At 33.1% G+C, this 11,455-nt stretch overlaps 3 protein-coding genes across 4 annotated transcripts; 1 reads left to right on the top strand and 2 right to left on the bottom strand.

Moving 5' to 3' along the window:
- Positions 1–2,165: 2,165 nt before the first annotated feature.
- Positions 2,166–3,204, bottom strand: Uro (Urate oxidase). The gene is made up of 3 exons (XM_065307177.1): positions 2,763–3,204; positions 2,390–2,706; positions 2,166–2,339 (listed from the first exon to the last, which is right to left on the bottom strand). The coding sequence occupies exons 1-3, from the start codon at positions 3,202–3,204 to the stop codon at positions 2,166–2,168; spliced, it is 933 nt and encodes a 310-aa protein (XP_065163249.1).
- Positions 3,205–4,002: 798 nt separating this feature from the next.
- Positions 4,003–7,843, top strand: LOC135796223 (cubilin). Of its 2 annotated transcripts, none has more exons than XM_065308155.1 (7): positions 4,003–5,806; positions 5,868–6,010; positions 6,192–6,481; positions 6,734–6,842; positions 6,900–7,169; positions 7,226–7,336; positions 7,392–7,843. In XM_065308155.1, exons 1-7 carry the CDS (start codon positions 4,080–4,082, stop codon positions 7,502–7,504), a joined length of 2,763 nt encoding a protein of 920 aa, XP_065164227.1. In that variant the 5' UTR covers positions 4,003–4,079; the 3' UTR covers positions 7,505–7,843. The 2 variants fall into 2 exon arrangements, with proteins under 2 accessions (XP_065164227.1, XP_065164226.1); XM_065308154.1 differs by having other exon boundaries at positions 7,223–7,336.
- A 465-nt stretch (positions 7,844–8,308) lies between these two features.
- Positions 8,309–11,166, bottom strand: LOC135796224 (uncharacterized). Its single transcript, XM_065308156.1, has 4 exons — positions 10,797–11,166; positions 9,402–9,544; positions 9,035–9,308; positions 8,309–8,750 (listed from the first exon to the last, which is right to left on the bottom strand). Coding segments are annotated over exons 1-4 (588 nt in total). The 5' UTR covers positions 10,799–11,166; the 3' UTR covers positions 8,309–8,581.
- Between the last annotated feature and the right edge of the window lie 289 nt (positions 11,167–11,455).

Here is an 11,455-nt window from a genome sequence, read left to right as displayed (position 1 = left end):
CCTGCTGACTTGTAGGTACTTCTCGCGTATCGCCAGTAGGATGCGTGTAGTACGAGTATGTAGTGAGTTAATCGTTCACTCGTTTACTCTTTGCTTGACAACTCTGCTGAGCTTCCAAAATGACGTTTCCAGTGATATTTTCTGTGAACATAGAAAACAGATTTTATTTTATCTTACTAGATTGTTGCAATTATGTTGTGTCGGCTTCGAGTGATGCACGTTATAATCAATTGTGTTGTTTTATTTTTTTTTTCCAAAAATACAGTAACTTGCCATCTTTTATTACACAATACATTTCAAGCGTTTTATCTAATTTCTATCATATAATTGTATTATCTATGGAATAACTACTTAAAACTGAAAGTTTATTTGATTTGACTATTGTATGTCGAAACTACTATATAAAAATTGTTTATGCAATAGGAAACTATCACTGAGATAACTAGTGTTATCAATCGTGTGGTTTAAACAATAGATTTAAAAATTTCCTATAATTTTATATGTCATATGTGCACTTATAGAAATAAAACACCAGCATATTGTATAATATTTATTTTTTCTTTCAAATTAATATAATAAATATTTATTATTAGAAAGATTTTTCACGTTTTTACGAATTATGACTAAAATCAATACGTAATGACTGACACATACGTAATGTGACACTTTAGTTGTTTTGGAACACGCGATGCACTTAACAAATGTCAAGAGTAATGCGCATTCGACATGACCTTTATTGCACATACGAATTTACTTGCGTCCGTATTTTATTTAGAAAACGTAATTGATTAAATTGCCTCCCATATCGCACGAGTTTGGTTTTGCCGTGATTAGTAACACCAATATTAAACGTAATTTAATAAATATTACTCTTTTGTTAGTTATTAACCCAATCAGTAAGTTAGTCTGCTCTATATTTCAAAGAAATACTTTTACTGGACAGAAGGTAGGAATGATAAAGCAAACTATTGTTTTTTGTATGTCGCTATAACAACTCTTTTGACCCAGTGTAAACATTAGCAATACACCGATTTTCTGATAACCTATATTCCTCGCGCGTGTGTATTTATGTTATGTTTTTTGTTTAATGACAATATCGAATTTTTATAACACCACACAATTCAAATGCAAAGGCAATTAATTATTCAAAACTTATATGGAATATTGGATACAATACAATCATTTCTAAATGGTGTATATCCTTCCTAGTAGAAATTAAATCATGTATAATTATTGTTACAATTGTCTACTTATTCTTGAAGATTTGCTTATGACATTGACACACAAAACAACGATCCAATATCCAAATATATTTACTTGCAATACAATTGTCAAAATATCAATGGCACAAATTAGTAAACAATTTATGACAGTGCACGCACAAACGACCAGATTCTGGCAGAAGTGGGCCGAAATAATCAAGTAATTGGTGTTTTAATGTAGATATAATGATTTAATGATCCTATTAGAGAAATAGGCACATGTTTTCTTTTGGTTTTGGCTATATATAATTATTTGCAACAAAATATACTTTTGGCTGTATTTAATTGTTTGTTAATAAAGTTGTAAAATTGCAATCATCAAAACTCTAACATTCTAATATCCCAAATTAGTCACATTTGATAAAAATATTTTCCAAAACATGTCAAACTCAGACAAAAAAATTTAATTTATTATCAAGTATAAATAAAATAAAGTAAAATATTATTAAGTACTATCGATTTAGTACTCCTTAAAAGGGAATTTCCAAGCATACTCGCACCACTCATAAAAAATTGTTTTTTGTTTTGCTTCCCATATTTAATCTATTTATTAAACAATATTTAAATTATATTTCATAGTTTTTGAAGAAAATGCTTAAGAAAATACTAAATGCACAGCATTGATATATTGATATTATAATATAGTAAAAAGAAATTAAGTCTTTATCTAATGCGCACAGGGGTTTTTAACTAATTGCATTTATATTGGAATGCAAAAAACTCGTTTTTGAGCCGCGCTGCTGTGCTTCGACACCAGTTCTTAACAAATATGAATTTACTTGAATAAGTAGGTACCTAACATCTAACTTGTACGTAAAGTGCCATCTATATGCTAAGATTAGAACTATCTACCAAACATATTTTCCTAGCGATTGTAGATGGCAGCGACAGTATTACAAATAATTAAAGTTTGCTTGAATTGCGTTTTAAGGTTCCAAATATAACTCCATATGGTTTCTCCAGAGGAAGATAAACTTGATGAGCGTTTTTTATTTCATCAGACAATACTTTGTTGAATCTTGTAAAATCTAAATCTAAATAATGTATGTTTGGTATTTTCATGGTAATTTCGGATATCTATAAAAATAAGAAGTTTATTGGTACAAATATGATTACTGATTTCTTACCTGGGCAATATTTTTTAATATTTGGTCACAGATTCTAAACAATGTACTCTGTGCAGACGAAGAGTAAATTCCGTCTTTGCAATTACCGGCAAATGCTTCTATTGTAATATTTCTGATCCTATTATATAGGTTATCATAATCTATTGATGAACAACAAGTTTTCTGATATTCCCAGCTTGCAGAAACAATGGTTTTAAATATCCGATCCTTGTGGTCTGGTAAAGTACGATATTCATCGTTTACAAAGCCTGTGAAGCCAGACTGGCTCGTTTTCAATAGGCTTAATCCTTCTATTCCAGCAGAAACAATTAGTGGACCTAAAAAGATAATTTAATGTTACATTTAATTATATAACATTGTAATGTTTTCATACTATTTCTTCGTTGAGAGATTGTAGCTATTCTTGTTTCACTAGTATCAATGGCATTGTTTCCACATGAAAAAAATGCGTGATTGTGCTCTGATCCATTGATATTTATTCGGTTCCATGGCAGTTTAGCAATATTAACTGTTACAGATGTAACTTGCTGATAAGTTCCTAAAAAATGTTTGCATATTTGCTGTCCAAACTCTTCTGGACTCTTGATGCCGTACTTTTTCGCTAAAATATACACTGTATTCTTCTGAGAGTCAGTTGCAATTACACTTTTATTGCATTCTATTGTGTAATCATTAATATTGTCTAATTTTAACATTATATCAATTTCGTATTCGGCGGCATCATGACGATTATTCTCTTTATTGACGTATAGAAGTTTAATCTTACTTTTTCCATAACTATGATCGATCATAGAGAATTTGGTATTTACTGACATATTGTTACAACTTAAAAGAATTTTAAATGCAGAACGAATGAGACTCGCATTATATAGGTATTAGCTAGCCAAATATTCAAAACATGAAATTCAACTTGCCACATTTATGTGTTGATAATAGTGGCATATTTTCGTTATGACTTTTTGGTAATTTAAAATGATAGAGAAGTCAACAAACCTGTTAAGTTGAAAAAATATACATTTCATTTTAATTTTTTTAATAATCATTTTAAGGACATAGATAAACACGTCTGCAATATTCCATACATTAAAATATATCTATTTTTACTTTTTTGTTGTAAGTAAAAAGTAAACGTTGGATATTTAAATGTGTTAAACTGTCGCCAAACTAAGTTTCATAATGAGTCACGGTGCTGCCCATATCCAATTCTTCTTTCCTGCGCAGAAATTACTTGTAGGTATATGTGATGTTCTTTTCCTGTTCACGTCTGTGCGTTTGCATTGCGGTATTTTATCAGTCAAAATCACACAAAATGTTCACAGCAAATGACTTCAGCGGATGTTGTGGTAGTGCAAGTTTTTTTTTCACAGTGAAACTTTGCATTAAATGTTAATGTTTAATTTGTAAACGTTTTTAAACAATTATTAAGATGTGTACCAAGTATGTTACACACTTTTTCATTCACATCATTTTTGTTCGAGCGTCTTTACACACGTTTACACAGGTATACCAACTTGCACAAATATTGTATTTCAATATTACATTATCATGTGGTTGACGTAAAGAGTTATAAAGAGTTCTGTTACCGGAACATACTCCAGTCTTCTTGTGACAATCGTTCAACAACAATTAATTACAAGCATGTTTGTCTTCTAGTGTTTTTCACATTTATTCTTACAATATAATTGCAATAATGATATTTTTTAAAAAGACAGTGCTTTATACATTAGTGATTTTTATTTTACTGATTAACCAAGTAATATGTTTTGATTTAATACGTCACAAAAGACAATTACGAGGAAATAGACCACGTGACCGTGAAGTGAACGCTACTAGCATAATTCTTGAAACAGAGGAACGCATCAACAATCGAACAAGTGGATCTAACATCAATGACAATGGTGACAAAGTGGAGGATCAAGCACAAATGGCTGCCACTTGTGGAGGGATATTCTCACAACCACAATTTATAATTGAAAGTCCACGGTATCCAAGCAACTATCCAAGCAATGCAAATTGTTTGTACATATTCAAAGGACCGTACTGCCAAACCAATTACACATTACAATTCTTGGATTTCAACTTAGAGAATTCATTGGGTTGTGTTAATGATCGCTTAGAAGTGAAAATTCGTGATGCCCTATGTGGAATTAAAGACGGTTTTAAGCAGTATGCTACATCTTCTGGTACTTTAGAACTAAATTTTATAAGTAATGGTGATACCACTGCAAGAGGATTCCGGATATTAGTATCTCGCTCTTTATGTTTGACGAATAATCCACCTGTGGTGTCAAGAGACCCCAATGAAAACCAACCTACTACAACAAATGTTCCAAATGTCTTTGCACCTCCAGTAAGACCTGATACATTCAGACCAACGCAATTTCCGGTTTATGTACCTACACGGCAACCACAAACGCCTGTCAGGCCATATTTACCGCCGACTTCTAAGGCCCCTCCAAGTGAGCTATACCCTAACGCGAAGGAACCATCTTGTTGTGCAGCCACCTACAGTGCTAAACGTTTCTTCATTTCAAGTCCAGGTTTTCCTCATAGCCCCAACTCACCTGCTCAATGTAGTTTTACTATCTACAGAGCAAGTCAAAAGGTGTGTCGTTTAAGAATACAAATGCATTATTTTTGGGTTGGTGAACAAGATTCATCATGCACTAGAGGTTATCTCCAAATTGATGGTAAACTAATTTGTGGATGCCACACTGGTTTAAAACTAGTATCACCATTTGAAGGTCACTTTGGCAATACAAAAGTATTCCGCTATATGAATATAGGAGCTAATTTTGATGGCCACGCATTCAGTGGATTTGCTTTGGAAGTGATTCAAGATGAATGTCCGAAAAGATACTTACCAGACTCATCAGAAATTTCTAATCATCCAGCAGAAATACTTCCCAGATTTAATTTTTATCAAGATCAATTTAATCGAGTTGGTTTTCCAAATTTAACGCATGAAGCGTTATCATCGGCGTTGTTGAATGGAAACACTGAAGTTTTCGAGCCGATTGATTTAGGTTTTCGACCACGCGTGGTCAAACATGTCTACTACTTTGACAGCCCGGATTACACCTACGATGTTTCTTACTCTTACAATAAACAACCACGAGATGTTGAAGAAACTAACTATTTGGAAACCACTGATTTAAATGCTTTATATCCGAGTGGATTTGATTTAAATAAATGTACATTATGGAATAGTAATGAATGGAATCAATTAAACAAGGATGTCGCTTGGCAGCGTATGCCTAAATGCAATGACATCACTGTTAATAGTAATAGTTATGTACCTCCTCAGACTGAAGTAAGCCGGGAATCAGGATGTAAAGAATATAGTTTTCTGAAAGGATATTTCCAAAGTCCTGGATATCCATATTATTATCCGAAGAATATAAACTGCTGCTACCGGTATGAATATATATGAAAATGAGTGTTGTTTAGATTGTATTATTCTAATCTATGTATTTAGATTTTATAAACAAAGGGGTTATTGCAAAATCCGCTTGATCATGTTAGATTTCCAAGTTGAAGATAGCTACGACTGCCGCAAGGATTATTTGCTGATGAATAATAATTTTCGGTATTGCGGGCAGAGTTTGGCGAACACATTCAGTATGTATACGAAATATTAATTAAAATATAGTCAATTATTAAGTATTATTAAAATAATTTCCTTAGGGTTTTGAATTTAATTAGTTATAAATTAATAACAAACGTGAATTTAAAAGAAAATTAGAAGCTATTACCAACTATATAGTATGCAAAAAATTAATGTATTAATGAATAATTGCAGCGTTGTTTGACATGAGTGGAAAATCATTTGAACAAATTAGATTTGTGACCAATGATCGAATAGGTGGACGAGGTTTCCGTGGTATTTATGAACAAATACCCTGCACGAGTGCGGAATTACCTTATAGCACTACAGAATCTCCAGCGCCACCACCGCCGCCGTTTACATCAACTACCACTTTACCGCCAAACGTGCCTTGTTTGCGTAACATTAAGGATGACTATTTCACCATCGACATTTACGATTATGGCAAGGATATGTGCAATTTTGATGTGTACAAAGCAAATCCTGTAAGTTAAACAAACCTCAAACTAAGCTCCAACATTTTGCAAATATTACTTCATCTGTTTACAAATTAAACACTTGCATAATTTGTTTAACTTTAAAAAAACACATCTTATTTCCAACAAAAATTTAAAAGATAATATTATATTATAGTATATATTAAATTTCATATATATATCCATATATTCTATTCACGTAAATATAAATAGTTTATAAATATTTAAATTTAAAGCTGCTTATCGAATTGTTTTGAATAGAGCGTTTGTCGATTGGAAATCACGTTCGTCACGTTCGATTTTCCCTGCGATTTGGAATATTTAGAAATCAACGGCAAACAATACTGTGGTAATTTATCTGGTGAAATGGGTAAGACCACTTTCTAAACAAAAGATAATAATTATTTTATGGATTAAAATTTTTCAGTTTATATGAGGTTTGAAAATCGTCAAGTTATCTCAATAATTTATAAACGTGTATCATATAAACCCGGAGTTGGATCAGGATTAAAATTACATATGGTCGGAAGACAATCAAGCACAGATTGTGTTGAAATACCGCCAGCTGAACGTATATTGGATCAACCTGTGCTATTGAAAAGCATACAAGATGATACCACTAAGAATACGACAATGTCAATGCAGATTCTTCAGAAATTAGATGATGTTTCTGTTATATTGCGTAAGAAGTATCCAGGTTTGTTGAAAATATTGATTATTGCAGGTCAGGTAATAATATTCAATTTTTAGAAGTTTGTGGAGTTGTTTTAAGTGCTAAAGAGAAGAACAACGAATCTTTGTGCAATATTATCCTTAATAACAAAAATAATTTAGATTGTAATTCTGTTTCAGATAATACTATCTGTAAGTATTATAATATTATCTATTTTCTTTTTAAAATAATTATATTATGTTTTAGATTTGCCATACAAAGCTGCCGAAGATAAATTAGAGCTAAAATTTAAAGATGTTAAAACCGTCCAAGAAATTGAGTTCAAGGAAATCACGTGCGATAATAAGTTTATCTTATAATCACTATAAAGTATTGATCGTTAAATAATAAACTATGCATGTATCCACTTTCCAAAGTTTTGTCGAGTTATTTAATTAAACTTTTAAGTTGTATTTTAAATTTAATTCCTACACTTGGAAGTTAGTATAGAATGTCAAAAGCAAACTGTTGAAAGGAATTTAATCCAGAAGTGAGTAACGCAAAGGAATTTCATTTTGCAATAGTCTCGTTTATTATTTTTTCAGTAAATAGATATAGTCATAGGCATGTAGTATTTATGTTTGAACATTATTATTGTATATTCATTTATTCGTATTTATTAAAATGATATAATGTAAATATACATAATTTGCAGATAATGGAAGAACAAACATGCAATGACTGTTTGAAAGAATATTATTTGACAAATAGATAGAGGACGTTTCCAATCTGTACGCGTTAATATTTGTGTGAAAATAGTTTCATTTAATTGATGATATTTTGATTATATACTAGCCATACACAAACTACGTATATATAATAACAGTTTGCGCCTTCTATTAAAAACCACCAATAAAATCATGAATATGCATATGACATAGAAATTGATCAAGTTGAAAATGAATAAATAAAATAAAATATTGAAGTTGCATGCAGTCACGTGGTAAATCACAAAAGGCAACACTGTTGATCAGGTAATAAAATGACATTTGCTACCAATTAACAGTGTTACAATTTCATTCGAAATCATCGCATGGATTAACTTCATTGAAATGTGTTTCCATGTATGAGTGGGAATAGTTATATAGTTACAACAACCGCATTAAACTTCGTTCATTGAATAGTTTCTGTAACTACTGTATTGCAATAGTATTTATATTGTATAATGTTGCACCTATGGTCATTGTTAGTAAGTAGTACATATTGTTTGCTGGGTTCAACGTGAGTTGTATCAGAATGTTGTCGGTAGCGATTTGACGTCGTTTCTACTATAATTGTGAATGGGGGTGAAAACCGTGGGCTTGGTTGCTGTGTGGGTATATCGGCGTATGTGTGATTGAATGAGTGAGGTTTGTATCGAGATTCCATTGTTGTTCTTCGCGCAACGAGACATTGAATCAACCCATGAAACGAATGTTGGTGAAGATCGCCTTGGCCGGCCGCTTGCGATTGCAGAAATTTATGTTGCGTCCCTGGCCGCCCTGACGCGAATCGTGCAGTGCCACCAGAAGTCTGTACACGTCTTCTCTGCTCGGTTGACATAGATAACGGTTTTCGGCGTCATAACTGAAAATTAATTCATAAAATCGGCGTTGCAGTCAAAATAATTCACGAAATTGCAATTTAATGTTGAGAGATTGCAATATTGTTGTTTATTTAGTTTATGATTGTTTTAATGCCGAAGTTATGCAAATCCTGACAGTTCATTATGTATATTTTCTATTTTGAGTATTTTTCACGACATATGCCTGCTTATTCCGGTTTGCTTGACTCTCTGCGGATTATGACGTAACAGAAAAGCTCGTAACTTTTTTTGCTTTAACGATTTGCATTGTGGTCTTTCAACTTACTTTTGTCTTGCGTTCTGTCGTTTGTACGGATATTTGCGGTAAAATCGAGATCGCTTCCTTGGACTCAATTCTCTAAAGTCTTCGCCTGAATTGAGAACATTTTCAATGGAAGACGACGAACTAGGTTCTTCTTCCTCCACGTACAATAACGGAAGCCCTTTGCCATCCCACGGCATCAATAACATTTCAGCCAGATAGTTGCCCATACGCAGTAGTTTTTCCTCCTGTTGGTTTTCGATGTTCGCACTCAGGCCGCTTACATATTTATCCATATCTAATTAAAAGAGTGTTTGGTTTGCTGGGTTTGATTGCATCGGGTGGCGACTTTATTGCAGGAAAGTGTTCGCTGGGGAAATTTATCGCTCACCTATATTCTCATCGCCTGTTGCGTCGAAATAGTCGGCGGGCGCTTCCAAGTCGGCGTTCGGTGGAAATTGATGAGGCAAACCAAACGACATCGTGATGCATTGCAATCCTAGTAGGAGCGTCGCGGTTTTCATCCACACAGTCCTAAATTATTCAATAAAAAAATTAATTAACTTAAACCATATTAATAAACTAGGAATGCATTGTAAATCATTGATGGGGTTAATTAGGAAAGCCAGAAATGGAAGTGGTTCAAGAGTCAATTGTCAGACAGACGACCGTCAAAATACTGTTCCGCCAACGCACCCCACAAGTTGAAACGCTGGAAACGTTTCGCTTCACTTCAAAGCCGTTCGGATGCGAACCGATAATGCAAGACTGTCGGATGTTTCTGATTGAATTTATCGACATCGATACACTCACATGATATAAATATGATGCGTATGTACACTTGAAAAGTCTCCACGTTCACTTCGACACTCCCAGCAAATTGAAAAGTTACTCAAACTAAACGCACAAACAAAACAGAAAAATGTGGGTGGAAAAGGTATTGTAATTTTATCTCCAGTTTGTGTACAATTTCATTTAATGGTTGATATATAGTAACTGCTAGTTAAAGTTTGCTATGAATTTATTTATGCCCACGGGTGGGAGATGAAAATAAACGCGACAAAACAGTGACCACGTTGAATGTACACATATTATTATTTATGACTATCGGAGGAATCCTAAATATAAACAAACCTATTCATCTCTGAGAAAACCCCCACGCAGATTTTCATCACAAATCATAAAAGTTCTTTGACAAACAATACAAATGTTGGGTCAATTTGTTTTCATCTTTGAAAACTTAACCAATTTCAGTGCCAAGTAACAGTTCTTATTATAATTAACGATCAAAATCTAATTCTAACTGCCAGTTTAAATCCTACTAAATCTAATAAATCAACTACTAAATTAATAATTTATGCTTTAATGTTAATGCAAGTCTTAACCGACAATTATATTTATGCAGATAGCAATATTTATGTGTAGATATTAAGGTTTCACATTACCCGTGGATTTCAAAATTAGGTTTTTTTTATCGTGTTTATTTTTTGTTTGATTTTATTTGTGAAGAAAATACGAGGGTATCAAGTTGTATTTTCTTTCGTATTTGTGCTTTTAATTACCTTATAAAATTTATCTGCCGTCGCATCCGAGCAATTCAAAACCGCCAACGACGAATTTAATTAACCTATTTATAAAATGTTTTTGTCTTGATCAAGTGACAGTGAAGTCACTCAAAGCATTTCTTTTCAAGATTTACTTTAGAAACACTATTGTTATAAATATAATTTGAAATATAAATTTATTTCCTTCACTAGTGCAACAGGTTTTCTTAAACTATACTTACATTTCTATTTGTTAAAAATCCAAAGAGTTATCCACACAAACACGAATTTTGCACTTTTCAAGAACTTAAAACACGAAATATAAAGTGTTTCAAAAATGAATTCGATTAACTTTTTTCCTGCGGTTTAGAGCTTTCGCAGGGAATGACGCAATTTTCAATTTTCGCACAGCGTTGGCTAAGGAAGTAAACAGTTCAACGCGTCGGATGGAAAAGCGCGGGGTGATCGCGTGATGTTTGCGGCACACGCAAAAGAATCACCGCTATACGATGCTGCGCGATGCGACGAAGTGAGGAGTGACGACACGCGTCCACAATCGAGAGCTTTTATATTCGCGTTTCGGGGGTTTGCCCGCCGCCGCTACCACCGACCACGTCCGCGTCTGTTGAAATGGCCCGACGTCGACTTCGCGCCCCCGAAGAGGAAGAACGGAGCACACGATGCGCAGGAGTATCTGTATGAACCAACACCTACGCTGATTTCAATGTTTCCAGCCTTTTGAACACGCGCACGTTATTTATACTGAGCGATAACGTTAACTTAACTAATTATAAACTTTAGCACCGTTTAAAATTGCAAAAAATTACACACAAACGTTTAATTATAGAAAGAGCTATGTCATTATTATTTCAGATGTCATTAAATGGCGAATTATTCATTT

The sequence above is a fragment of the Atheta coriaria genome, unplaced genomic scaffold (genome assembly GCF_025399875.1).
Source record: "Atheta coriaria isolate IRGN ID8LTWV9N9 unplaced genomic scaffold, Caltech_Dcor_3.1 hic_scaffold_7_pilon, whole genome shotgun sequence".
Lineage (NCBI taxonomy): Eukaryota > Metazoa > Arthropoda > Insecta > Coleoptera > Staphylinidae > Dalotia > Dalotia coriaria.
Note: the sequence above shows the minus strand (reverse complement) of the source record. Positions and strands in the feature narration are given on the sequence as shown.